The 27,920-nt window shown below is 45.4% G+C and overlaps 1 protein-coding gene across 4 annotated transcripts; it reads left to right on the forward strand.

Moving 5' to 3' along the window:
- The first annotated feature begins 88 nt into the window (after positions 1–88).
- Positions 89–27,733, forward strand: ERN2 (endoplasmic reticulum to nucleus signaling 2). Of its 4 annotated transcripts, none has more exons than XM_072607331.1 (23): positions 89–602; positions 1,881–1,982; positions 2,493–2,601; positions 2,846–2,879; positions 3,379–3,451; positions 3,691–3,763; positions 4,051–4,173; positions 5,580–5,681; positions 5,966–6,236; positions 6,632–6,710; positions 6,800–6,950; positions 7,492–7,616; positions 7,797–7,964; positions 8,617–8,824; positions 17,637–17,721; positions 17,923–18,112; positions 21,902–22,001; positions 22,271–22,470; positions 23,470–23,617; positions 23,765–23,892; positions 26,376–26,499; positions 26,721–26,788; positions 26,917–27,733. In XM_072607331.1, the coding sequence occupies exons 1-23, from the start codon at positions 363–365 to the stop codon at positions 27,151–27,153; spliced, it is 3,138 nt and encodes a 1,045-aa protein (XP_072463432.1). In that variant the 5' UTR covers positions 89–362; the 3' UTR covers positions 27,154–27,733. The 4 variants fall into 4 exon arrangements, with proteins under 4 accessions (XP_072463432.1, XP_072463439.1, XP_072463414.1 ...); XM_072607322.1 differs by having other exon boundaries at positions 383–602; positions 1,871–1,982; XM_072607313.1 differs by lacking the exon at positions 1,881–1,982 and having other exon boundaries at positions 274–602.
- The last annotated feature ends 187 nt before the right edge of the window (positions 27,734–27,920 follow it).

Raw genomic sequence — 27,920 nt, forward strand, 5'->3', positions numbered from 1 at the left:
GCCGTGCCCACGCAGCTGGTAACTGACGTGTGTTCCTGCTCCCCAAACCCAGGGCGGTAGCTACGTGGTGCAGCTAGGATCCCTGAAACACCTGGGCCACGAAGTTAAACGATTTGCCCCGTAGTCGCAGAGCTAGTAAGAGGCAGAAGCGGGGCTTCCAACTAGTCTTCCCGACTCCAGGACAAAGTCCAGCTTTCTGTTCCCTCAGCCGTAGCCATGGCCTCCCAGGGAAGGCGGAGGGCCGTGCCTTGCTTTCCAGACCCCCGGACTGGCATACACCCTCCTACCTTTCCACTCCGCACTTGACCTCCTGCTCCACCCCTTCTAGGGACGGGCCAGTGGCCTCCGAGCCTGGTCTGGGAATGAAGGGCGGGTGCCAAAGGCAGGATCCGCCCCGCTGGAGGTGGCTCTGCGCCCCTCCCACGGCTAGGGGCCCAAAGCGCTCCGAGTCCCGTCCTGCCAACACACCTTTTGGTGGTGGGCAGCATGCCAGCTGGGCACGCAGGCAGCAGCCACCAACGCCACCCGCTGTGCCCAACGCGATGGAGAGGGCTGGCCTCCCGCTCTGCCTCCTGGCACTGCTCTGGCTGTGCCTGCCGCAGGTGAGATGGATCGGAGACCCCTGGGCACTCGCCCTTCCTGGGGAAGGCTCTACCCTGGAGGCAATGCCTTTGTTGGGGTTGAGGGAGGGGGAATCTCGTCCAACTCCTGCGCTGTCCCCATCACAGTGGCACAAACCGCCCCCAGCCCGGCTAAGGAATCCAGGGGCTGGTTATCGGTGGTGGTGAAAGGTATTCATATCTCCAGAAGCCCGCTGGCTGCGTGCAGGAGAGGTGGGGGGTACGGCCAAATCCCGATCCCACAGAAGTGAGCACAGCAGGGGTCCAAGCTCTGGAACTAAGCCTCTAGTCTGGCCCCAGGTGATCCCCTGAGGGCCCTACCCGCTCTAAAAGTTTAACTATTACTCTCTCCCTTTGGCCACTTCAGCTTCAGGACTCGCTCCCTCTCATCCCTTCCACCAGAGCTAGACTGGAACTGTGAACAAGTGGGGATGTGGGATAGGCAGGAGGCTCTTGGGGGGTGTCCCTGCTTCTGTTACTTCTACTTCAGTGAGTTGGAGCCAGCCCCATTGGTAGGTAGCATGAGCATCCCTGAGGTGAGGGCATTTGTCTCTCTATTACTACAAAGTAGGCTGATTGCAGCCAATAGGAGAGGAGCACCAAATATCGAGGGAAACATGGGCAAGGGGAGATAGATTTGGCAAGGGCTGTCTTTCTTCCTCTTACGGAGGGAACACTAAAAAAAAAAAAAAAAGGAAAGAATAAAATGAGTTTAAAGTCAAGGAATTCTTAAGTAAGTTCTCAGGGAAACCAAGGCAAAATGTAGGGGGAATCCAAGAAGCACTCCCTGAACTATCCCTGCCCTACCCTCACCCCGCTCCCCACCTGTCTTGACTCTAATGAGAAATGATTCCACTCCCAAGGTTCATGGAACTTAATGTCAACTGCCCCTCTTACCCTTGAAATTCCCTTTCTGGTCTATGCTTCTATCTTGCTCCGGGGGCCTGGCTCCAAACATTTTTCCATGTTGGCTGGCTAAGGGATGAAACCAAAAGAGGAAGGAGAGAAACCTGTACTAAGGGGAAGGATATAGTTTCTTGACTGAGAGAAGATACTTTTACCTCTAGACAGGGCAGGATTTTTGGGGGGTAAGGGAAGAGTCTGTGAGAGTACAAAACAGTTATAGCCTTAGGGAGGAAGTAGATGGCCAGAAGATGGAGTTCCTCCCCAGGGAGGAGACTGAGGGTGCTAATCCTAAGGGGTTGTGTGCTTCCTCTGGCTGTTTGTTCAGCCTTGCCCTGTTTGCCCAGGGTGTGGCAGTGGTGGCAGCAGCAGCAGCAGGTGATCGAACCCAGCAGGTTAGCCGGATGTAATGGGAGCCTATGCAGGGGGCTCACCCTTTCCAAGCTCCAAGCATCTCAGGTTTGTGGCCCCAGTAGCTCCCTGGCACCAAAACCAACCTGGCCAGTTTGAAGAGGAAGGAAGGGAGAGGAGTCTTCATCCTCTGGCTGGGAGGAAAGTTGGAAGGAATTGGGAAGAAAGAGGCATCCCCATTGAATCACAATCAGTTTAGATACCTCTCTGGGCTTATCTTTCCGTCATCCTTTCCCATTCCTTTCAGTTTGTAGCTTCCCATTGGATTCCATGGTGGAACAGGGAGAAAGATGACCTTCTTCCAGTCTGTATACATCTGGCACCAGTTCACTTACAAGTTGTCTCCCTCATTAAAACATAAGCAGGTCCTACCATGGCAAAACCATTCTCCACAGCAAGATTCTATTCCAACTAACCCGGTCTGAGAACATCCAAGGAAATAAGGGCCTGGAAGACTGCACTAGGGAGGGCCCCAAATCCCTGGGGTTTAGGTAAAGGGAACAAAGTTCACACGATACCTTCCCCTGACCTTTTGTTCTTCATACTGAGGGCCTGTAGGGAAGGACAAGGAGCACGCTTGAAACCCTGCTTTTCATATCCACTCTGGATGGGAGTCTGCATGCTGTTAGCAAGAAGACCGGTGACATCCAATGGACCCTGAAGGATGGTGAGCCAGGCCTTGGGGAAGAAGTACCCATTGATTTCCCATAAATGCTCCCAGAATGGTGGCAATAATGGTATCTACCTACTTTCTAAGAGTTCTCAGTAACAATATTCTCCATCTCAGCCTACAGCTTCCAAAATTCGGGGCTGGAGTAGAGTTGCCCATGGCCATCATAGGACTGTGTATTCTTGGGAGAGAGGGAGGGATGATATTAGTACTTTATCACTTACTGCTCTTGTTTTTGTAGATCCCATCATCCAGGGTCCTGTGTATGCCACAGAGTAAGTATCCTCTCCTCACCACTGTGGCCTGAGATAGGGAGTAATAAACAAGGGGTTATGACAAAGAGGATGAACGAGGTTCTGGGACAGAAGAGGATATGATTTTTAGGATTTGGGGATATAAATATAGGGGAAGAGAATCCAGGGTTCTGGACAGTAAAGGACAGGAAAGGGAAGTAAAGTTTGGGGGGGGGTGGATATTGAAGACACAAGAACAAAGTTCTAAGGCAAGGAAGAGAGGAGGGGAGGAAAATGCAGGCTTACCTGAGAAACTAAATGAGAGTCACTGATATTTTGGAGGGGAAATGGAGAAGGGAGTTTAGGTTTGAGGCAGAAGGAAGGGATTGTGCTCAAATCATCTTCCACCTCTACTTGTTACAAGCATGATCTCCTAGGGACAGCCTTCCCCAGGCAAGGAGAATGGTTGGTGACAATCTTCAGGGCCTGCTTTCCCATCTCTCCTCTGCACTTCTAACATTGACTCCTCCTCCTTCCCCAGACCAGCCTTCCTCCCTGATCCAAGTGATGGCAGCTTGTACATCTTAGGAGAGGAGAGCAAACAAGGCCTCATGGTAGGTTTCCTTCAATGGGGATGGACCTCTCAGCAAAGGCAGTGTTTGGGAAGAGGTTGCAGGGAATGGGTGTGACAGGGTGTGACTTGGATTTGAATCCAGAAGAGAGGGAGAGTAGCAGACTGTCCCACACAGGAAAGACCTGGAACATTAAGGGGAGACAGAGTGGATAGAGTCAAAATGTCTTAGGATCCCTTCTGGTCAGCCTGGACTGAGCTATCTTTACCATTCTCTCATAGAAACTCCCATTCACCATCCCAGAGCTGGTACATGCCTCCCCCTGCCGCAGCTCAGATGGTGTTTTCTATACAGGTAGGGGGAATCCTTTAATTCACATCTGTTTTCTTAACACTCACATTCCACCCTCCCTGTCTCTTCTGGCTCCCTAACACACACACACACGTCCACAATTCTGACCACACCAGGCTGCTCCTTCTGGTCTGGGGACTGACAGTGGAGAAACTTTATCTGAGGGGAGGGAGTTCTATCTGTGAGGATGGGAAGGGGGCACCATACTTGACAACAAAGTATAAGCAGAGGTTTTTTATATGTAGAGGATAGAATATTTCAAGAGAGGACACTGTTCTTCCCTCTTTCAGGAAGGAAGCAGGATACATGGTTCATGGTGGACCCCAAGTCAGGCAAGAAGCTAACCATGCTGTCCACAGAGACGTGGGATGGACTCTACCCCTCAGCCCCTCTTCTATACATTGGCCGCACACGTGAGTGAGAATGTTAGTCTACTCACAGAGCAGACCCAGATATTCTTTGTCCAGAATATTGATACGCGGTAATGTCATCAGCTCACTTGAAGAATGGACCTACTTATGGGTGCCCCTGGGAAAGGTTCATTTACTTGCATATACTTCTTACCTAGATACAGGTGTGCATCCAGTTCATCAACAGTCAGTCAATGAGCATTTGTTAAGCACTTACTACATGGAGGCACCCTGCTAAGTGCTGAGGATACCGAGAAAATTAAAAAAAAAAAATTCCTGCCCTCAAGGAGCTTATCTTCTAATGGAGGAGACAATGTGTAAATAACTAGGAACATGCAAGTTGGAAATAATGGCGGGGAGGCACTAACAACTAGGGGGATTGGGAAAGGCTTCCTGCAGAAGCTGGATCTGGAGGTGAGTCTTGAGGGAAGGAGCCAGAAGAACAAAGTGCCGAAGGTGGGCAGGCATGAGAGAGGTGGAGGGGAGAAAAGAGTAAGATGGATAGGAAAGGGTCAGATTATTTAAGAGTTTTAAATGCCAAATAAAGGAGTTTATAGTTGATCCTGGAGGTAATAGGAACCCTGGAGCTCATCAAGCCATGAGGTGAAATAGCCAGACTTTCACTTCAGAAGAATCACTTTGACAGCTTAGCAGAGGAAGAATTAGAGAAATGGGGAGGCTTGGAGTTAGAGAGAACAATTGATTAGAAGGCTATGGTAATGGTCTAAGACCAAAGTGAGCAGGGAACAAGCCAGGGTTGTAGCTCTATGTGTTGGATTTGTTTGTAGGGTGTCCCAAAATCTTTAGTACTCCAAGAGCTTAAAACTGTCCTCAGATTTGGGGGCCACCGTACGAGAGATGTTGGGAAGGTAGAAAACAATTGGATTTGGTGGCAAACTGGATATGAGGGCTGAGCTTGATCGAGGAGTCAAGGATGACACTGAGATTGTGGAGCTGAGAGGAGGGCAGTGCCCTGGGCAGAAATAGGAAAGCTGGGAAGAAGAGAGGATTTGGGGAGAGGGGATGTGTTGAATTTGAGATGTCCAAAAGGCAGTTGTTGCTATTGGACAGAGCTTTTTAGGACACTTGCCATTGTTAGATAAAGAGCCAGGGGAAAAAAGGAAATTGATTCTCATATAGACAGCTGCTCTAGCACAATGAAAAGACCTCGTTTCAAATCCCACCCCTGGCACTTAAGATCTGTGTGACCTTGGACAAGAAGCTTAGCCTCTCTGGGTCTCAGGTGCCTTATCTATACAATGAGGGAGTTGGACCAGATGACCTCCTAACTTGTTTCAGTTCTAGATTACTAGGGAGTTGGCAGGTGAGGGTGGGAGGGAGAAATACATGGAAAGAAAACATTTCTGGGGGCCATGGGAATGGAGATGACTCTACTGACCACTTTCTAGAGTACACGGTCACTATGTATGACCCCAGGTCCCAGGCTCTTCAATGGAACACTACCTTCAGAGGCTACTCTGCACCCCTCCTTGACCACTTGCCTGGCTACGGTAAGTAAAGGCTGCCTCAGGACAATCATGAACGGTCTTTTCTACGACTACCAGGAATGAGTCCTGGCCCCTGCAGTGACCAAGGCTCCCCTGGGATGTTGCCTAAGTGGGAGGTGGGGGAGGGATCTTATTTGCCCTCAAGTATTCTCAGCCCCTTGGGCATCATCCAGCAATTTTACCCAAAACATACAGGACTCTCTCCCAGGAGGAAAGGAGAGAAGGAGCCTAGGTGGTCAAGAGGTGTGCCCAGAATGGGGCCTGCAGCTCAATATCTATTTCTGCAGAGGTGGGCCATTTTGCATCCAGTGGAGAGGGCCTGGTGGTTACTGTGGACAAGGAGAATGGAGCAGTTCTGTGGACACAAGACTATGGTTCACCTGTAGCAGGAATTTATGCCTGGCACCAAGACAGTCTACACCGGCTACCCCACCTCACTATGGCCCTGGACACCCTACGCTTCCTCACCCTTCGCTCCAACCACATCCACCTGAAGCGCTGGGCCCAGCCCTCTAGAACAGCAAACAAGGACTTCTCTACTTCTGAGACTCAGTTGCTGTAGGTGCCCAGTGGTCTCCAGGGGAGTCAGCACACCTGGGTCTGGGCTCAGAGGAAGCCACCACCTGAAGGAGGGAGGGTGAAAATAGAAAGAACCTTAGGGACATGCTAGCTGCCCCCATAGCCCACATCATGCCATCTGGAGAATTCGGCTCAAGTAGGGACTGGGAAGAAAGTAAAATAAATCAGTCATCAACCTCTACCTCTAGTAAAATTTGCCTTCACCTTCTTTCCCATCCATTCTCCTGCCCTAATCTGATCCCCTTGTCCCTTTTGTCATGAACCTTCCCTTGCCCAGGGCCAGGTGAGGTGCCTGCCCACATCACCCTCACCCTAAGCTGTAGGGCTACCTGCTGTTTCCTCCTCTTCCCTTTTTCCCTCTTGTCCTCCTCTAGGCTGACTCTGTACGTGGGGAAGCATGCAGCCAGTTTCTATGCCTCCAGTGCACTGGTCCACGCGGGTGTAGCACTGGTGGTGAGAAGGGGGAACTTTTACATGGGTGAGAAGAATGGGCAGATGACTAAGTAGGGGCACCCTTCATGGCCTTCTTCCTCCTGCTGCAGCCCCGGGGAGTCATCCTGGCGCCAGTGAAAGGACCCACCACGGAGGGGGTGACTCTGAGTGACTCAGGAGAGCGGGAGGTCACCCCTAGCACAGATGTCAGATACCCTCCTGGCAGTATAACTGCCCTCCACAGCTCGTGGCTGCTCGTTGGTGAGGGGGCACTCTGGGAATGAGAAGAAGCACTCGGATGATTATGTTCATATTCAGAAATCCTCCCTGGGGTGGGGGTGGGAGAACATGACTTCCTTTTCTGTCTTCCCCAATAATAATAACAGTAGTAATGTAGACTCCTTGAGGACAGGCACATTTTCTAGATATGTGACCCTGGGCAAGTCACTTGGTCTCTCTCAATATGTTTTCTTCATCTATAAAAGTGGGTATTATAATAATTCCTAGCTCTTAGGTATCCAAGGAGATAGTCTAGCTAAAGTGTTATACAGATGTCATCACCATTATTATATGACTAACAGCTCCTCTGTTCTATACTGTTTTTACCAGCTTGACTTAAAGATCCGCTAGTTTTTCTGGCTGTTGAGTCAGAATGAGCTTCAAGTCCCTTAACCCCCACCCTCACCCCTCCTCAGGTTTGAGTACCTCCCAGACCCAGAGGTTAATCTGACTTTATTAAAGACTTTCCTGACCCTAGCTGACCTCTCTGACCTCTGTTGCACCCCTCTCTGCCCCCGCCCAGGACACCATGAGCTTCCCCCTGTTCTACATACCACCATGCTGAGGGTCTTCCCCACCTCAGAGTCCAGGACTGTGGCCAAGATCAGCCCCTCAGAGAGTGTCTCATCCCACACCCTCTTCCAAGAGGTCAGTTTTCAGAGGGGAAGAGAGAGGAGGGAGAAAGGGAGGGAGAGAAAGGGAAGAGAAGTCTCAGAGGGTTTTTAGAGACCCTGCACTGGGTGGTCAGTAAACAGACTGAAAGCAACACTGGGCACTGAGTGGAGGGAAGATAGGACACATAAAACATGAATCTCTCTGCCCCTCCAGCTTCTTAGCCTGAGCCAGGAGGTAGTGTGGGGTCTAGAAAGACTGCCAGGACCCAATCCTGAGGAGGGACCCCAAGATCTGTACCCAGGGTCTGGGTCTCAAGACATTCTGGTAGCTGGTCTCACCACCCTCCTGCTCGGTGCCTGCATCATCTTTCTTCTTCACCAGGTAAACTCATAGGCCCTCCCCCAGGGCTGGGAATCCCAAGTTCTGCCATCAGACGCTTTGCCCCTATATCCATTCTCCTCCTGGGAACTCCCCAGCCCCACCCTGAGGATCCCCAGTTCTGTTCACACCTAAGATCTTTAGCTTTGTTCTTGACCCCCCCAACACAGGATTTCCCACTCTACTCCCATACCTTTTCCTCAAGATGCCCAGATCTGCCTCCTAATCCTTGTCCCCAAGACTCTTAGTTCTGGCCCCATTCCCTACCCTCCAGGATTCCTCACTGTAGCCCCTCATCCTTTCCCCCTAGGAACCCTAGCTCTGGACCCTCCCCTTCTCTTATGAGTCCCCCAGGTCTTCCCCCCTCATACATTTCCCTCCAGGGTGTCCCACTCTTCTTCTTCAGTCCTACCGACCCCAAGACCTCCAGTTTTTACGTACCTTCATTCCCTTCCTTTTGAGTCTACCCTAAGCCCAGAGCTTCCCAGTTCTCTCCAAGAAGGAAAGGGATGGAAGAGTTGGCATACCTGGCTTGGTTTTGTGCCCTTGGCTCTCAGTCAGAGTAGTGGTACATAGTAGGGCCCATCTGGGCCACTCTCAGGGTTAAAGTAGAGATGAGCCTATGTGGCTGAACCCTTGTTTGCTATCTGAACAGTGCATACAAGAGAAACGTCATGGTCCATGGGAGATTCCAAACCCCTGCCCTTCCCAGGACCCACTCCCTCTACCCCTGGGGGCAGCCTTGAACAACCAAGGGATCCCTTGGAGATCTACTGCCATCTGTCCATCCTTCCCTGATCCCACAGACCCCACCAGCAGGGTCCATTCCATCCAGACTGCCCCGGAACCTGAAGACACCAAAGGTTAGTCCTAAGCCCTCATAGGCTCTCTGGGGAGGGCAGAGAACTGGAGTGCCTGGGTAATGGAAGAAAGAAAGACAAGCAGAGAAAAAAGATAAGCATTTATTAAGTGCCTACTGTTTGCAAGGTACTGCACTAAGTGCTCTCTTATCTCATTTGATCCTCACAACAACCCTGGGAGGTAGGTGCTATTATTGTCCTCATTTTACAGATGAAGAAACCGAGGCAGACAGAGGTGGTGAAGGGATTTGCTCAGGGTCACACAGCTAGCGTCTGAGGTCAAATTTGAACTCGAGTCTTCCTGACTCCAGGCCCAGCACTGTATCCTTTGAGCTGCCTAGCTCTCTCTAGGTGGAAGGCAGAACAGACTGACAGGTACAAAGGAAGGGGAAGAAAAAGCAGAGGCAGAGAGGGAACTGTTATGGTATTTGTTTTCTCTGAAACATTTAAATGTTATAGTTTTGAAAAAGTGTTTATTCCTGTCTCAGAAAAACCACGAGAGGGCAGTTGTATACCATATCCACATGGTCCAAATAGGAAAACCTGTGTTTTGTCTGATACCAGAGAATGGCTCTCTGCATGAGCATCATTTAAACTTGAATTTTTCATTCCTTATACATATCAGGGTATTGTTATTTTAAAATCTAACTCCAAACAACCTTTAAGACAGGTAATACTTTTAAGTGGCTTTAGAAAACAACACCTTGAGGTACTATTTGATACTTTTCTCCCTTATCCCTAGGTTTTTTCTCTTCTCCTTTAAGCCTAAACTTATACATGGACCTTAATTAGAATGTTTCCATATAATGTATGCTTATTTCTTAACATTAACAAGTCTTCCTAGAATGTGCATGCATTTCTGGGACTTGAGTCCCTGTAGATTTGTTTCCCTCTCTTTGTCCAGCATAGGGGAATTATTCTTGAGTTTGCAGCTGTCTGACTCTGTGACCCCATTTTGAGTTTTCTTAGCTAGGTTATTGGAGTGGTTTGCCATTCCCTTCTGCAATGCATTTTATAGATGAGGAAACTGAGAGGCAAACAGAGGTAGGTGACTTGCCAAGGGTCACCTAGCCAGTAAGTGTCTGAGGCCAGATTTGAACTCAGGAAGATGAGTCTTCCTGACTCCAGGTCAGGTACCCTAGCCACTACATTGTGCTCTTTTTCTAGATAAAAGACATATTTCTCTCTCTTAACAATAATGTCCTAATAAGTTCTATGACACAATATTTTGCCTTTTCATGATCTTGTGTTTTGGAAAGTCTGGTGAAGAAATTAGAAACAGTTGGAACATTTCAAAACTTTGTTTGCGTTCTGAAGTTCAGATAGCTTTACTGCGTTTACTTTTTGTGCTGCTACTGTCCAACATGAAAGACTGAATTTCCAGAGCATCCTGCTAATACCCCAAAAGGATAGGCATTTTCTATTAATTATAGTTTAGTAATGGGTTCGTAGATTTAGACTTAGAAGGAACGGATAGACTAACAACTCATCTTACCAGTGAGGAAGTTGAGGCCCAGAGGTTGTGATTTGCCCACTTACAATGATAGTAAATGGCACTGGGTTCAGTATTTGAACCCAAGTTCTTTGACTCCAAATCCAACAGTTTTCCAGTTCAACAACACAGCTTCTACACTTATACCTTGTCGTCTCTGCTTTTTCATAGTTTTAACTTTATCCAATAATAATAGTAGCTAACACATAAACAGCGCTTACTGTGTGCCAAGCAGGGTGCCAAGTGCTTTATGGTTATTATCTCATTGGATCCTCACCATGATTTTTCAAGATGAGTACTATTATTATCCCCATTTTACAGATGAAGAAAATGAGGCAAACAGAAGTTAAGTGATTTGCTCAGGGTCACACATCTAGGAAGTATCTGAAATCAGATTTGAACTCAGGTCTCCCTGACTCCAAGTCTAGCATTCTTATCCATTGTACCACCAGCTGCCTCTGGGCATAAACGTGAAAGTAACAGGTTCATTTCTTAACATTTGAAACAATTCCAAACATTTGACCTTTGAAAGTCCAGATAAGGTTTCCCATCAAATTGTACTTAGCCACCCCCAGAGAATCTACAGGAGCTCATCTGTGCTCTGAATGAAAGGAGCAAAATCATCTGTGTATATTGTTGCAGATGCTTCCAACCAGAAGTGTGCTGGTAAATATTTGACAATCGCTCTCCAAAAAGTATGACCCACTTTTAAATTTAATCTACATTGTTAACGTTTTCTCTATTTATTTTTTAAAGACTAGAAGATCAAAACAATAATATCAAAACAATTAACTCAAGCATTTGCTGATTTCCAATATGTCAGTGTTCACACTAAAACTTTAACAATAGGATATTGAACCTACTGGTTCCAGCATACCTCTGCGTCTAGCCTGATTAAATCAGCCATTGGGATCAACCCTTGGAAAGATGCAGTTGACTTCCTTAGACCAAAGTGCTAGACATTAGACTGTCTGATTTTAAAAAGACTATTTCTAACTTAAACTTTTCTCCAAATGCCATTTTCCTTCACCTGATTCTATTATCCAAATGATTTTTGGCTGTACTCAATATATATCATAATGGCTGTTGTCCTTGGTTCTCGAAGAGAACCAAAATGGCATTGTTATGTTGGAGTCAAGGTATCGTGGCTAATCAGACCAATACAAGCTCTGAAAGCGCTGTCCCAGGTGGGGCACAAATAGTCCACGTGAACATTTGGGGTAGAGATGTCTCTAAATTTGCACATCTCATGTTCTTTTGAACTACTTCAATTCTGTTTTGCTCATGGGGCACAGCGCCTTATTTGATGCAGCCATGCCATGCTGGTTGGTCCTGTGATGGCACCTCTCAATCAATTCCAGAGTTCTTCAAAAAGACCTCAAGAGTATCCTTGTAGCACTTCTTGTATGAGTTCTCTACAAAATAGTCTTTCAGGCAAACATATTTTGCGTACTGCAGGCAAACATTGTTCTAATACACATAATAACGTGATAGTGCTGGGTATAGGAGATGGATCCGATTTGATTCTAAAATTTAACTTTCAGTAATCCACACAAAATCTAAAACTGGTCTGGGGATAAAGGTTAATGGGGAAGCCCAGTAGCTCTCTGAAGGCCTGACAATCAGAAGTTTAGCTTCTCTGTGTCTTTTCCTGAGACCATCTAATATTTCTCTACTGGTAATCTAATAGTTGATGTACATGTCAGCAGTTAGTAAACATTTATTAAGTACCTACTATCTGAGAGGCATACCTACTATGTGACAGGCACTGTGCTAAGTGTGGGTCGTGCTTTCAGGTTTATAAACCACTTTCCCATCCCCTGATAGGAGCATTTGGGGGTCTTCTGGTGCTACAGGGGAAAACTCGCTGACTTTGGAGTCAAGGAATCTGAGGCCAAATAATGCCTATGTGAGCATCACAAATTACGTCACTTCTCAGACCCAGTTCCTCATTCATAAACTAAGAAAAGAGACTGGAAGATCTCTAAGGTCTCTTCCAGATCTACATATATCATCCTATCAGGGGGGGATCATCTTCACGTTATAGATAGCAAGGTCCAGGGGATACAGTGCTGACTTTGGAATCAGAGAACTTGAGTTTGGCTCTTGGCCTTGCCTTTTATTGCCAGTTCAACATTGGTCATATCACTTATCCTCTCTGAGCCTCAGTTTCCTTATTTATAAAGTGAAAAAGTTGAACCTAGAAGACCTCTAAGGTCCCTTCTGGAAGGTAGGTGGGGCAGTGGATAGAGGGCTGGGCCTAGAGTCAGGAAGACCTGAACCAGCCTGAGACACTAGCAGTGTGATCCTGAACAAGTCACTCAATCCTTTTTGCCTCAGTTTCCTCATCTGTCAAATGAGCTGGAGAAAAAAATGGCAGACTACTCTAGTATCTTTACCAAGAAAACTCCAAAATGGGGTCACCACTGAACCAAAACAACAAAGTCCCTTCTGGCTCCAAACCTATGAAACCCAAGCTCAGTGGGGATAAAATAGCTTGTCCAGGGTCACACAGCTCGAGTCCGAAGTGGAATTTAAACCCAGTTCTCCTCCCTGCACATCCTGGGCTATTTCCATGGTTTCCATGATTCTGCCTCTCTAATTGGATGATAATTTTCCAGTATTTGTAGCATATTCAGCCAAAGGAATTCTACCTAGATAGAGTTCTCCACTTGGAGTCAAGAAGACCTGAGTTTGAATCCCACCTCAGACATTTACTAGTTGTGTGACCCAGGGCAAGTCACTTCACCTCTATCTGACTCAGTTTCCTCACCTGTAAAATGGGGACGATGACAGCACCTACCTCCCAGGGTTGATGTGAGGATAAAATGAGATAGTATTTTCAAGGTGTTTTATAAACCTTAAAGTACCATCTTAAAAACTGGTTATTATTATTATTTTGAAGTATAGATATGTGAACATGCTAATCCCAGGTATAGTTTCCTGTTTCTAACCAAGACTAGTTCCTACGTACTTTACTTTCTCCCCAATGCCTTCCTCGAAGTAGTCTATTCCTTTTATCTCTTCAAATTCTTTTCCTATTCCAGCAGCCAGAACGAATCTCTTTGTTGCGGTTAAGGTTTTATTCTCAGACAAGTTCAATTTTCTTGAGGATTTCAAGAAAATTGCACAGAAGACTTTGTCCAGCCTGTCCATAATTAATTTATGGAATTCTTCTCAAGCAGTCTTCAATCTATCTTTCCATAGGGGTAGAAACACCGTTACTTTATCACCTCTGTGGTGCAGTGGAAAGAAAAGCGCAGGATTTGGAGTCCAAGGACCTGGATTCAAATGCTGCCTCTGCCACTCTGTGACGATGTGCAAGTCATATTCTTTGAGGGCCCCGTTTCTTCATCTATAAAATAAGGGTGTTGGACTAGATGATCTCTAAACTTCTTTCTAGCTCTAAATCTCTGGTCCCATACTCTGAAATATACTCTGAGCTCCGACTGGGGCAGGCTAACTGGGATCCAGGGCCCCCGAAATTAGGCAGATGCAAAAATTTGACACATAACTCGTTTCTTTTCAGTTTTCAACATTCTCTCCTATAAGATTATGAGTTCCAAATTTTCTCCCCATCTCTCTTTCCCCAAGATTGCATGTAATATGTAAAGAAGAATTAAAACCGATGGGAGAGATCAGGAGAAAGAAGAAACAAAAAAAGAGAGAGAGAGCACCAGTAATATGCTTTGATCTGCATTCAGACTGTATGGTTCTTTTTTGGGGCATGGACAGCATTTTCCATCATGAGTCTTTTAGAGTTGTCTTAGATCCTTGCGTTGCTAAGAAGAGATAAGTCTATCAAAGTTAGTGGCTGTTAACTACATATTCATTTCTTCAGCAGTTGGATATGATTGAACTTAGATGGAGTTAGCAACTATAATTAATTAAAAATAGAACATTATTACCATAGCTACAAGGACATTGTTAATAACACCTATATGTGAGTCACTTTAATAGCTAATTACTCCTCCCGCTCATCTAACTGGTCTTAATTATTTTTTGTATTATTTTTATATCATGAATTACCAAAATTGAGGCAGGGGCCCAATTTATGCCGCTTGCCCCAGGCACCCAAATTGCTAGTTATAACTTTGAAAAGCCTAAAATGCTGTTCTCTATTATAAGAACTTCTGCCATTGTTTCTTGTAACACTCAGTTATCTCTCTAAGACTTAACATAGTATCTACTATCAATGTTTTATACTGATATTAATTTCCCTTCCTTGGACTCTTCAATTAAACTCCAGGGAGCTCTCATTTTCCTTCCTTATAGAAACACTTGAATGGTGAGAGCAGGATAACTAACTAATTAATTAATTGACAACAGAATCTGGCCAGAATGGCAAGTTGCTCCACTCCAGAAACCTAAACCTCCTGGTTGGTCATACTTCTATGAGAAGTCAGTTATTGGTGCTTACTAAACAAGGAAGAATATTCAAGAATTCATTTCTGCCGAACCCTCATTTTGAGGGGAGTCTCTGGTTTGCTGTATCTGTTTCTCTTCTAACTACTTGCTTGGCCACTTACTTGCTTCTAACTCATCCATCAGTTTTGATCTCTAGCATCTATATATCCAAAGTTATTCAAGTCACAGAGTTTTAGATCTAAAAAGGACTTGAGAGATCATATAGTCTCATTCATTCGTTCATTTTATAGATGATGAAGAATTCAGATTTTACAGATGAGGAAACTGAGACCCAGAGAGTTTGAAGTGACTTGCTTAAGTTGGAGCTAGTTAGTGGCAAAGTTCGTACTAGATCCAAGATTTCTTGACTCCCAGACTCAGGTTCCCTGCTTCCTGTTCCCCTACCTCCCACCCCCTGGATTAGGATGGCAGAATTATATTTGTTCATTTTAAAATCTTTATTTTTAGTTCCAAATTTTCTCCCTCCTTCCACCCCCTTCCCTACCAAACTAAGAAGGCAAGAAATCTGATATCCTTTATACATATGAAATTAGCTCATGTTTGTTCCTCTTCTGCCTCACCTGCTCTTGTTGGAAAAAGGAAGGAGACAAGCATTTTTAAAGTACCTACCATGTGTTAAGTGCTTTACAAATATTGTATCATTTTATAGTTGAGGAAACTGAGGCAGAAAGAGGTTAAGGGACTTGTCCAGGGCCACACAGCTAGTCAATTTCTGAAGGTCTTCCTAACTCCAGACCCAGCACTCAATCCACCATGCCACCCAGCTAGCCTGCCTTTGGCTTCTGATGCTGTTCTGACCCTTGGCTTGGGAGGGTTTCCTGAATCTACATCATTTTGGAATGTCACAGAATCTTCTCAACATTTCCAGAAATTTGAATTCTAAACTCTGCCTGGGCTTACCCACTCCTAATTGGCTGGTCCTTCTTTGTAATCCATTCTTTACACACCCCTGGCTTGATGTGACAGGATCCTGAGTGATTATATCAGGTCTGGTTTGAAAGATAATATATATCTTATCTTCACATGTATCATGGGGTACGTTCCTAGCTCAGCAGGTTTGCCTATAAGCAAGGGCCTTAGCTGACACCAGTTCCTCTGTTGCTGCTATGTACCCCCTGCTCGATCTTTTCGTGGTTCCTTAGTTTGAACACATTGGTGACATTCTTAGTACACTAATAGAGTATAAAATCAGTGTTGACTACTGGGCTAATTATGTCCCTAGACCTTTCCTTCAGAATACAACCATCTTTGTGCCTGCTGAGAAGTAGGATTCTGTCTAATGGCTGTCTGGAACTCCCTCTCTTACTCCTGGAGACAGACAAGGCCACACTGGGAAGTCAAGTGAACCTGCATTTATCAAGTGCCTACTGTGTGTCAGGACTGTACTGCTAACTGCTGGGGGTACAGAGAAAGGTTAAAAAAAATCCCACTCCTTGCTCTCAAGGAGCTCACAGTGTAACTAAGGAGACAAAAACATGCAAACAATTACAGTTATCCCCTTTCACATCTCGACTTTCCCATCATGATTTCAATGTATTGTGGGTCAGTATAAGAAATTAAATGGGAATTTTGGGGGAGTTTTGTGAAGCTGCAGATGACACACAAAGGCCAGCAGAGGACACAAAGCCTATGACTAAATACTTAACCCAAATTTTACAATAAGGTACTATAAATATCCCATAAATGAAAAAGAAAAAATTCAAACTTCTTCTCTAGCATGAAGGGAGGGCCAAAAAATTTTACATGGGTTTTTTAAGTCTCAGGAGTGCCAAGCCCCTAATCCCTGTGATGTGAAAAAGACAGGTGGGAATTGAAAGAAATCAGAGAAGCCAGGAAGTGGAGATGAGAAGGGAGAACATTCTGGGCATGGAGGACAGAGCCAGTGAAAATACCCAGAGTCAGGAGATGAAGTATCTTGCTACAGGAGCAGCAAAAAAAAAAAACAACTGCAGCAGAAGTTAGTGTCACTGTGGAAGTGCCAGGGACTTTTGATTGTGAGCTGATTCAATCCAAACTTACATTGTAGAAATCGTTAGTGTGCTGTTTGGGCAGGTAACCCGTACATCTGTGTGTTGCCCAGTTCTCCTGTCTGGTGGGCAGCAGAAACAGTGCAGTGGTTCCTGTTTGCTTGAGGAATCATCCATTCTTCTTGGATTAGATTAGGTCCTTCATTCTCTGGACTCCTCTTTCCCTTCCTTCTATTCCAGATTCCTATCTCATTGTGCTAGAGTAGAAGGAGTACTAGGACTTGGAAGAGAGGACCTGAGTTCAATTACAACTCTACTAGTGATCCAGGGCAGATCACTTAATTTTTCTTGCCTCAGTTGCCTCATTTGTAAAATGGAAATAATATATTTGTTGTGCTTAGCTAATTGCATAAATTTTTTAACTTGTTTCTTTTTACCTGGGATGTTTAGGGAACAAAGAAAGGAAAATGATGGAATGAGCCATAGGGGAAAAGAAAAATGGGAAAACATTCCAGAGATTTAGGTTGGTAAAAAAAAAAATGTGTATAGAGCACCGGACCTGGAGTTGGGAGGGAGGACCTGAGTTCTAATTCAGCCTCAGACACTTACTATCTGCATGACCCTGGCCAAGTCATTTAATCTCCAATTGAGAGAGAGAGAGACAGACAGACAGAGAAGGAGAGAGAAAGAGAGAGAAGATACAAGGAAACATAATAGAAGTATAAAAGTAAGAAAAAAAGGCAATGAAGAGGGTCCCAGTTGAGTGCAGAGAGCAAAGAGAGGAGGAAGAGTGATGAAAGAATGTGAGGATTATAGCCAGAAAGGAAGGAGAATGGGAAAGGGAAAACCAGGATCATGCTCCTAGTTATCCAGGCACCTACAAGGAGGTGCACTTCCTAAGGCCCTGCCCCCTCTCTTCTAACCCCAGATGAAGAGCTCACTGTGGTGGGAAAGATCTCCTTCAACCCTAAAGATGTTCTTGGCCGTGGCACAGGTGGCACCTTTGTGTTCAGGTGAGCAAGGGTCAGGTGGCCAACCCTGGACTTCCTACCCATCAGCCTTCACTCTCATCTGGGGCACAGGAGGAGGCCAGTCTACTTCAGGAGGTGATAAGGGCAGTCCTTGGGATGTGCAGGAGCTCTAGCCAACCCTCGGCTTTGAGACCATTCAGTTCCCCAGTCTATTCTTGGCTTCTTTCTCCCTTTCCATCCAAGGGGCCAGTTCGAAGGGCGAGCAGTAGCTGTAAAGCGGCTGCTTCGGGAGTGTTTCAGCCTCGTACATCGGGAAGTGCAGCTGCTCCAGGAGTCAGACTCACACCCCAGTGTATTACGTTACTTCTGCACCGAGCGGGGACCCCAGTTCCATTACATCGCTTTGGAGCTCTGCACAGCCACCCTGAAAGAGGTGAGCCTGATTCCAACAGGGCCTCTACTCTTTCCTCCTTTCCAGGAGACAAAACAGCTCCCCAACGCCTTAGGTTGGGTTAGATTTAGGTTGGGAAGATGGACTTCTCTATCAGCTGACACTTATGCAGTGCTTTGTGTTTATAGAGTGCTGTCGTATATTTCATTCAATCCTTTAAAACAACCCTGCAAGGTGGAGAAGACATGATGTTTTTTTATTGTGCCATTGTAAAAACTGAGGCACAGATTAACTGACTTGCCTCTGATCCCTTGGCGATAAAGTGGGAGAGTCAAGATTAGAATCCCACCCTTGAGATTTTTTTCTTCAGCTTTCTTCCAAGACTACTAAACTGCTTCACCCTGATAATCTCTTTCTTGCCTCTGATGAGGTCAGAAAGCTCTTTCCCCAAGAGCAGGAAGGAATGTAGGAAGAGATATTAGAAGCAAGAAAAAAAAAATTGAGAGGCTGTTATAGTAATTTGGGAATGGAAAATTGAGTCTCAGGACTGGTCACAACAACAATGGAGAGAAAGGAAGGAATTCACGGGAGCCATTTCGAAGAAAGAAAAGTTAAGAATTAGTGGCACAGACTGGACACAGGAATGAGATACAAGAAGTACAAAATATAACACAAATGCAAATTCAACATTTAACTATGTGCCAGACAGGCATACAAGTAAGCAAGCCTTTAAGGAGTTTATAGTCTTACAATGGAAAACAGCACAGAAAGAGGAGTCTTCGAAAAGGGAAAGGGGTAATACATCACCCAGAGTAGAGATGGCCAAGATGTGAGGTGGAGGTCTGGATCTGAGCAAGATTAGGTGAAAGCTATAGACCTGTCAGAGCCTGGGATGGTTCCAGGAGTGGAGTCCAAAATATTCCTAGGGAGGAGGTGAGGATGATGGTTTGCTATGTGTCAAGTACTATTCTAGACAAGGAGGATACAGAAATAAGGACTTTATATAAGTCTCTACCCCCAAGAAGCTAACACTCTGTTGAAAAGGATGCCACATGTTTTCCCTCTTTTAATTATTTCCTATTTATCCAATCCATAGCTCCCTTTGAATAAGTTTGTTTGCTTCTTGTCTCTCCTATTAGGCTGTGAACATTTTGAGGGCAAAGATTGTCTTTTTGCTTAGTTCCTGGCACATAGTAGGCACTTAATAAATGCTTACTGAATGAATGAATATATCAAACAACAAGCATCCAAGTGCCTACTGTGTGCACTGCACTAGGCACATGGCAGTACAAATATAAAAAATGAAATAATCCCTTCTTTCAAGGAACTTACCTTCTATTGGGGGAAATGAGCACATATGTATAAGCATATACATAATAAACATCGCAGGGAATAAACTGTAAATACAAGACAACTAAATAAAAGGTAGTTTGAGAGGGAGGGAACTAGCAGTTAGAGGAAATCGGGAAAGACTTCATGTAGAAAGTGTTGCCTAAGCTACATCTACAAGTAAGGGATTCTGAGGTAGAGGAGAGGAGGAAGTGGTTTTGCTTGACTTTTTAATTCAGTTAAAAAGTACCAGAAGGCCTGTTTACTGGAAAACATCAAAACAAAACATATCCTAAAAAATAGAGATTGTGCATTCAAAATAAAATTTGTAAGTAGCAATTCTACCCTCCTCCCCCCAAAAAAGAGAAAACTAAAAGTAAAGAAAGGAGCAAGTTGCCACAGTGTGGTAGGGTGGGAAGAATGCCAGAGCTCAAGTTAGAGGACTGGTGTTTAAATCCCACCTCTTTGCCTCCGTTTCCCTCATCTATAAAATGAGCTGGAGAAGGAAATGGCAAACCACTCCAGTATCTGCCAAGAAAACCCCAAATGGGGTCACAAAGAGTTAGACACAAAATGACTGAAGAAAAAAATGAAGGGACAGACTTTTGAGATTTCTTCCAATTCTGAATTTTTTTTATCCTAAGAGTACTGAAGACTGGATAATAAATTTTGGACATTTTAGTCCTGGAAGGGTTAGTAGAGATTATCTAATCCAAATCCTTTGTTTTATAAATGAGGAAACTGTGGCCTAGTGAAGGGAATGTGAATTCACAGTTTCAGTAAACTCCAAATTCAACGTTTTTTCAGGATTTCCTATGTGCCAGGCCAGGTGCTAAGTGCTAGGGATACAAGAAAGACAGTCTCTGCCTTTAAGGAAATTTCATTTTCATGGGAGAAGACACAGAAAACCTGGAAAGGAGGGGAGGAAATACATTCATTACACATCTACAATGCCAATGCTAAGCTAAATTTCCTATCTAATCCTCTTTTTTGTTCTTTGTAAATTAAAGGGTTCATGTTCGTTAATGATTAGTCATAATAGCTGGGGTAGCCAGGTGGAGCAATGGATAGAACCCTGGGCTTGGAGTCAGGAAGATCTAAGTTCTCCCTTAGGCATTTACTACCTTGACAAGTCACTTTACCACTCTGTGCCTCAGTTTCCTCATCTGCAAAACAGAGGAAATGATATTGCCTACCTCACAAGGTTGTTGTGAGGATTAAATGAGTTAACATGTAAAGTCTTTGGCAAACTTTAAAATGCTACATAAATGCTGGCTATTGTTAAGGGGCAGCTAAATAGTGCAGTAGATAGAATGCTGGGTCTGTAATCAAGAAGACTCATCTTCCTGAGTTCAAATCTGGCCTCAGACACTTAATAACCGTATGCTTCTGGGCAAGTCACTTAACCCTGTTTGCCTTAGTTTCCTCACCTGTAAAATGAGCTAAAGAAGGAAATGGCAAACTGCTCCAATATCTGTGCCAAGGAAACCTCCACCTCAAATGGGGTCACGAAGAAGAGTCAAATATGACTGAACAACAGCTATTGTAAAATTTTTAAAAAGCCAACACCTTTGCCCAAGGTCATACAACTCAGAGCTGGGAATCTCATATAATCTTTGTTTTTAAGGTCAAGCACTCTTTTGTCACTTTTGAAGTAATGAGGTGACATCTGAAAGATGTTCAGTAAGCAGTTGTCAATTTGGGACTGAAACTTAGAATAGAGATAGTGATTTGGCAATTATCCAAATAGCAATAATGGTTTAAATCCTAGGAGTGGATTAGGTCACCAAGGTAGACAGTAAAGAGATAAGAGAGGCCAAGGACTGGGTCTTCAATATCAGCCATATATAAATGGTGGAAAGGAGATTGAGAGATGGAGAGAGAAAAGTTAGCCAGAGAGAAAGGAGAATCAAGAGTCCTCCACGTTTCTGAATCCAAAGGAGGAGAGCGTTCCAAGGAAGGGAGGGTCAGCAGTGCTTGAAGGAGAGATCAAGCTGCATCGATGTTGTCTACAACATTCATGCAGCAGAGAGGTCAAGAAAAATGAGGCCATCAGATTTAATATATTGGGAGAGTTTCACTTGGGTGATGGTTTGGAGAGAAGCTGGATTGTAGAAGGTTAAACAGATAATGAGGAATGAATGCAGTTTTATACCCATAACCACTATCCGCAAACTTAACAATGAAAAGGAGGGTCTTTCCACCTCTCTGTGATTTAAATGCGATCATAATTAGTGGGAGAACAAGTATTTGGCTTTAAGAGGGGTTTTAAGGAGGAGCTCCCTCTAAGTGGAGAAGCTTGGGAGGTCTAGCTATATAGAATGCAATGTATACTCAGATTTGGTCTCTCTGTCTGATGATTTGGTTTCAGTGTTTTCCTTTGTTCCAGAGGGTTTGTTCCCATGGAAGGTAAAGAGTAAATGAACAGTAAAATTTCTTTTAAAAGGAAATAAAAATATGGAGTGATAGTAGTTTTAATATCTTGAATGCTTCTTTCTTCAGTATGTTGAAAATCCTGCCTTAAATCGGTTAGGCCTAGAGCCAGTGGCCCTGTTATACCAGCTGACATCTGGCTTGGTCCATCTACACTCTCTGAACATAGGTATGGGGGGGTGGGGGGGTGGAGAGGGGGGTTAATACCCCAGTGCTTCCTCCCCACCTGAACCAATATTCTCTGCCTTCTCTTTACCCCAGTCCAACACTACCTACCCTCACCAGATCCTCTCACTCCTAAGCCTATCTTCCTTTGTGCCCCAGTGCTCACTCCCCACCTGAACCAATATTCTCTGCCCTCTCTTTACCCCAGTCCAACACTATCAACCTTCACCAGATCCCCTCACTCCTAAGCCTGCCTTCCTCTATGTTCCTCAGTCCACCGAGACTTGAAGCCCTGTAACATCCTCATCACGGGGCCTGACAGCCAGGGCCGGAGCCGAGCTGTCCTCTCTGACTTTGGCCTCTGCAAGAAGCTGCCTGCTGGACGACAAACCTTCAGTCTCTGCTCTGGCATCCCAGGGACTGAGGGCTGGATTGCCCCAGAGCTCCTACAGGATGAACCCCCAGAAAGTCCTGTGAGTGTCCTCCCAGTCAAGAGGGAGGACAGAAACTCCCAAATCACCAAGAGCTGCAGTGCTGGACACCTGAGTCCTGGCTCAACCAGTCCTCTTTGACCTCAGGGTCATGAGGCTTTTATTTCCCCAGGATTCCAGGCCAGTCAGTTTGTCAGCAAGCATTTATCAAGTACCTACTAAGTGCCAGGCACTTGTGCTAAACTCTGTAAGGCAGCTCCTGCTCTCAGAGAGCTCACAGTCTGTTGGGGAGACGACATGCAAACAACCATGTACAAATAAGATATGTACAGGATAAACTAGAGATAAACAAGGGGGAAAGTACTGGGATTAAGGGGAGCTTAGGGAAGGACTTTTTGTTGAAGGTGGTATTTTAGCTATTTAGTGTAAATGCTTTAAACCTCAGGCTTTTCTCTCCTTCCCCACCACTGACAAATCTCAGCGCCTTGGTTTCCTCATTGTAGAATGAGGAGGACTCAATGACTTCCAATATTTTTTCCTGCTCTAGATCTATGATCCAATGATCCCTAGGGAAAGACCTTGGCCATGAATGGAAATTTGGATTTAGGTCTTTCACGTCACACTTGATTAAGTAGTCTCCCCTAACATCATCTCTCCTCTCTGGTTTCTGGATCCCTCCCACTCCTTTTTTTCACAGTGTCTTTCCAATCCTTCCTACATTCTTATCTTTCCTCTGTATAACGTAACAGAAAAATATGTTCAGATTATTACGCATACTGTACTTGATTCAGAATTATGCATAGAAATGAGAGATCTGTTTGGGGCAAGTTAAGAGCGATGAGAGCCTTGAGGTGAGAAAAGTATGGAATAGTATGATAATTATTATTATATAATACAGATATGTGTATTATATAACAGTATAATAATAGTATAACTATATGTGTGGGTGAAGGGGAAAACCTGGCCCAGTTGTGGAATTAGCTTGAAAAGGCTTTCTGGAGTCAGAACCTATATTCTGTCATCCCTGCTTTGTGTCTTCAGACCTGTGCCGTGGACATCTTCTCAGCAGGCTTGGTGTTCTACTACGTTCTCTCAGGTGGGGGGCACCCATTTGGGGACAGCCTGCATCGACAGGCCAACATCCTTGCTGGGGACGCTCACATGGACCACTTTAAGGAGGAGACACATGGTAAGGAAACTTTAGGAGGGGAGGAGACTGCATCTGGAGCTCTGGTACCCCTTTCCTCCCTCCTCTTGCCATCTTGTTGAGCCAGCTAGGGAAGGAGAGTGATGGAAGAAGACCAACATGCCTGGCTGACAACCATTCCTTCTACAGAAAAGGTGATCGCCAAAGAACTGGTGGAGGCCATGTTGAGTCCTCAGCCCCAGCTACGACCTTCAGCACAATTTGTGTTGGCTCATCCCTTCTTTTGGAGCAGAGCCAAGGAGCTACAATTCTTTCAGGTAAAAGAAGCAACCACACTCAAGAGAAAAGAAAAATCCTCGGGGAAGGAGGTCTTAAGATGGTTTTGCTCCTGGAGATATGGGATTTCCCCAAATCTGGTTTTTCTGGAGCCTCTTGTCTGTCACAGATCCTATCACTGACAGTGGGTGACATCCTCCCACTTTCAAATCCACTCCTAGATGGTACAGACTGAGGTCAGGATTTGGGGAGGATACCCCAGAGAACGTACCAGAAACTCCAGTGATGGATCCCTTTGAGTTAGTGCTTCAAAGTCTTGAAGCTGACACACAGCCAATGAAAGGCAACTTGGGCAAGGTTAGGACAGCTTCCCTGACTTGTCCCCGGCCAATGAGGAATTCTTTTTGCCACTTGAGGCTGCCCTGGATAATTTTTTGCCTTTAGCAGTTAAGCAAGGGGCAAAGGAGATCTCGTTCTCCATCACCCTCTTCTCTCCCATCAGTCACAAAAGGTCAATCACTGGAAACCCAGTTTTCACAGGTCATGTGGCCTTGGACCCATGGATCCAGGACTTCAGAAGTTAATGGCTGTGGGGATGTGGGAATGGAGAGTCAGAGGCAACAGGAGCAGGCACAGTGACAGCTGATATTTCTATTAGGGCTTTAAGATTTGCAATGTATCTTACATCCCCCATGTTACTTGATACTCATGAAGATCCCCTAGTTATTATCCCCATTTTCCAAGAGGAGGAACGGTTAAGTGAGGGGAATGCAGTCACAAAGCTAGTAAACATCTGAGGTGGGCCTGGAAGTCTGGGGCTCTCTATCCACTATCCCATGATGCCTCTCCTGAGCTCATCCCTGTTAATTGCCTGGTTGCCATCCTTTCTTGAAAGTGAGCAGCCTGAAAAGCCATGTTGAATATGACATTAGTCTATGCCAAACTCTGATCATTTGACCCAGTGTAATGTCCTCCTATGTTTTCTCACTGGCTAGGAAAAAAAAAAACAACCAAAACACATACATATCAACGTAGGAGAACAGGATTTAGAGTTGGAGGGGATTTAGAGCTGAATTTGTTTCCTACCAGCCACAAGTGAGAGAAGGAAAACCGAAAATCTAAAAAAAGGGAAGTAGGGTAACATAAGGTTAGAGTAAAGAAAAACTAATCTCTGTGGCTAAACATTCTCCATTGAAATAACAGAGGTGCAACTGGGTGGTGTACTGGCCCTGGAGTCAGGGGGACCTGAGTTCAAATTCAGCCTCAGATACTTACTAGCTATGTGATCCTAGACAAATCATTTACCCCAATTGGCTCCAAAAAAAGAAAAGAAAGGAGAAAAGGTTTTTTCCATACCTTGCTAAGGATAAAGAGGTCAGTTTGTGCTAGAGAGGGAGAAAAACCAGGAGAATGGGGCTGGCTGTAAACCCTGAAACTTTTCCCAGCCATTAAATATCAAGGCCCTCCACAATTTGGCCCCACTTTAGCCTCTCCACTATAATTCCTTACCTCTGTTCAGGTCAACTTCTGAACAGTTGCCAGAATATAAGGTTCAATTTCATTTCTGAACCTTTAATCCCATGCTTCTCTCATGAGAATGACCTTTTTAAAGTTTTTTTTGGTCATCCTTTGTCCTGTCTTTATAATAAAGTAAAGCATTTCACAAGGCCAACACAGCTGACCCGCCTAGTAATGTATATACCACATTCCACTTCTGTAGTCCCACCTCTCCACTGGTCCTTAGACGTTCTCCAGGAAATGGTTCTTATCATTAATGTTAGTGCAATGATCAAGCATATTGCTCTCTTGGTTGCTTCTTCACTCTGCATCAGTTCATATAAATCATCAATCTATTTCCTGAGTTCTCCAAATTCCTCAGCTTTTTGTCATTCTGTACACGGATATGGATATGCCACAATTCACTCAGCCCCACTGAGAGGTGCCCATTTCTCCCTCTCAATTTTTTGGCAACTAAGCCTAATACTGTTAGGAATTTTTTATTGCACTTAACATCTTTTTGTATTGATTGCCATGGTTTATATGTCCATGTTTATAATTGCTGGGTCAAGGTGACTTCTCACATAACAGGATGCTGGCTTCTACTTCCAGGGTAAAGGAACCTGCAGCCTTGAGACCACATGTGACCCTCTAGGTCAAGTGTGACCCTTTGACGGGATCCAAACATCATAAGCATTTGTTCTGTAAAGTTTGGATTCAGTTAAAGTGGGCCACACTTGAGGACCTAGAGGGCCACATGTGGCCTCAAGGCCTCAGGTTCCCCACCCCTGTCCTACACCTATCCAAATTCTACCAAGTCTCAGCTCCTGAGTTCTATAAGCGTCATTGTTTTCTCTCTTCCCTTAACTTCTATAGCACCAAATCCCATGCAGAACATTACATAGTTATGTATTGACTGGCCCATATATGGTCTTGTCTCCCCAATGAGACTGAATGCCTCAAAGGCTAGAGGACTAGACTATGTCTAGGGCTAGGGGCTCAATGACTCTTTGTTGCTTGGCTCTAGGATGTCAGTGACCGAATAGAGAAGGAGGCTGCAGACGGGCCTTTGGTGACAGCTCTGGAAGCTGGAGGCAAGAGCGTGGTCAGACAAAACTGGCACAGTCACATCTCTGGACCTCTGCAGTCAGGTGGGGAGGACGTGGATGAGGAAGGACTGGATAGAGAGGTTGCTTGAGCAGGCCTCTCTTATCCAGAGAATTGAAGACTGAGGCTGGTTCTCCTAGCCCAAGCCCTGTCCTTGAGGCTCTAACCCAACAAAGCCTGACATAGGCCTTAATCCCTCTCCTGCCGTTTTTCCCTCTCCCTACCCTCCATATCAACTCCCATGTCTCCTTTCCACCTTCCTCAGACCTGAGAAAGTTCCGATCATACAAAGGGACATCTGTTCGTGATCTTTTGCGGGCCATGAGAAACAAGGTATGGGTTTTCACTGGGTCCCTAGGAAGGGGCCTGGGGTGGGAGGAGGCTGGAGTTGCCAGTTACAGGGTCTCTCTTCAGTTTAAGGGCCCTGCTGGAGCCAGGGTCTCCCTTTCCTTTCCCCACAGAGGCACCACTACCAGGAGCTGCCCATGGAGGTGAGGCAGGCACTTGGCCAGGTGCCCGAGGAGTTCGTCCAATACTTCACATCCCGCTTTCCCCAGCTGCTCCTGCACACACACAAGGCCATGAGCTGCTGTGCTTCCGAGAGTCTTTTCCAACCCTACTATAGGACAGAGGGCACAGGGAATGAAAAAGAAAATGTCCCAGACTGCAGAGGAAGCAGCCGAGTGAGGCCTCAATGAGATCAGCCTTTTGAAGGACATCTGCCAAGGAAAGGAATGTGGCACAAGGAGCACACCAGCATGTGGTCCAATAGCTACCACACTAACACACTAAGTCACTCTAGTTCAGGGGGTTTCTCCCAGATCAGAAATGCAAGAGCTCACTTCCCTCAGGGTGGTCTGAGGGATTCCTCATTTGTTCCTTCCTAGTTGACATGATGTGGAGCTCTCAGCTCCAGCACACTGCCTGACAGCCCCTTAATAACTGAGTGACTTCTCATTTGAACCTTACAACACCATTTGAAGGGAGGTAGCACTGACCAGAACCAGCATCCCCATTTTATAAATTAAAAGCTAAGTCTCAAAAAGGTACAGTTTATGTCAGAGATGGGACAAAGAATTCAGATTTTCTCTATTCTCTTATATTCTACCTAAAATGCCATGTTGCCTCTCAAGCCTCTGGTTCCCATAGTCAGAGAGGATGAGGTATTGAGAGCTGGTCTGTCATGGATATCCTTAGTCCAAATCCCATACTCTTTACTTCTGATCCAGTGCAATCAGTATAGCTGGTGTCCAGCTACAAATAAAACCCTACCCCACAGCTTGGCCCATGGTGTGGAGTGACTACTGGGGAAGCAGCGGGACATGGACAGGAATGAATGAGGACCCACCCACATGGGTGAACCCACTGGATTCCTGAGGCTGTGCAATGAGAGCTCCCCAGGTTCGCCAACCCCCAACACTCACACACCCCCTCAGGGACAACCCTAACGCCCCAGGAGCACATT

This window comes from Notamacropus eugenii, chromosome 1, assembly GCF_028372415.1.
Source record: "Notamacropus eugenii isolate mMacEug1 chromosome 1, mMacEug1.pri_v2, whole genome shotgun sequence".
In the NCBI taxonomy this organism is placed as follows: Eukaryota; Metazoa; Chordata; class Mammalia; order Diprotodontia; family Macropodidae; genus Notamacropus; species Notamacropus eugenii.

Bases quoted from the DNA above. Each gene is read 5' to 3' on its own strand.
- ERN2 (XM_072607331.1), top strand. From the start codon at position 363: ATGAAGGGCGGGTGCCAAAGGCAGGATCCGCCCCGCTGGAGGTGGCTC. The intron at 3,452-3,690 runs GTAGGTTTCCTT...ATTCTCTCATAG, and splicing joins AGAGCAAACAAGGCCTCATG to AAACTCCCATTCACCATCCC. The intron at 7,965-8,616 runs GTAAACTCATAG...CTATCTGAACAG, and splicing joins TCATCTTTCTTCTTCACCAG to TGCATACAAGAGAAACGTCA.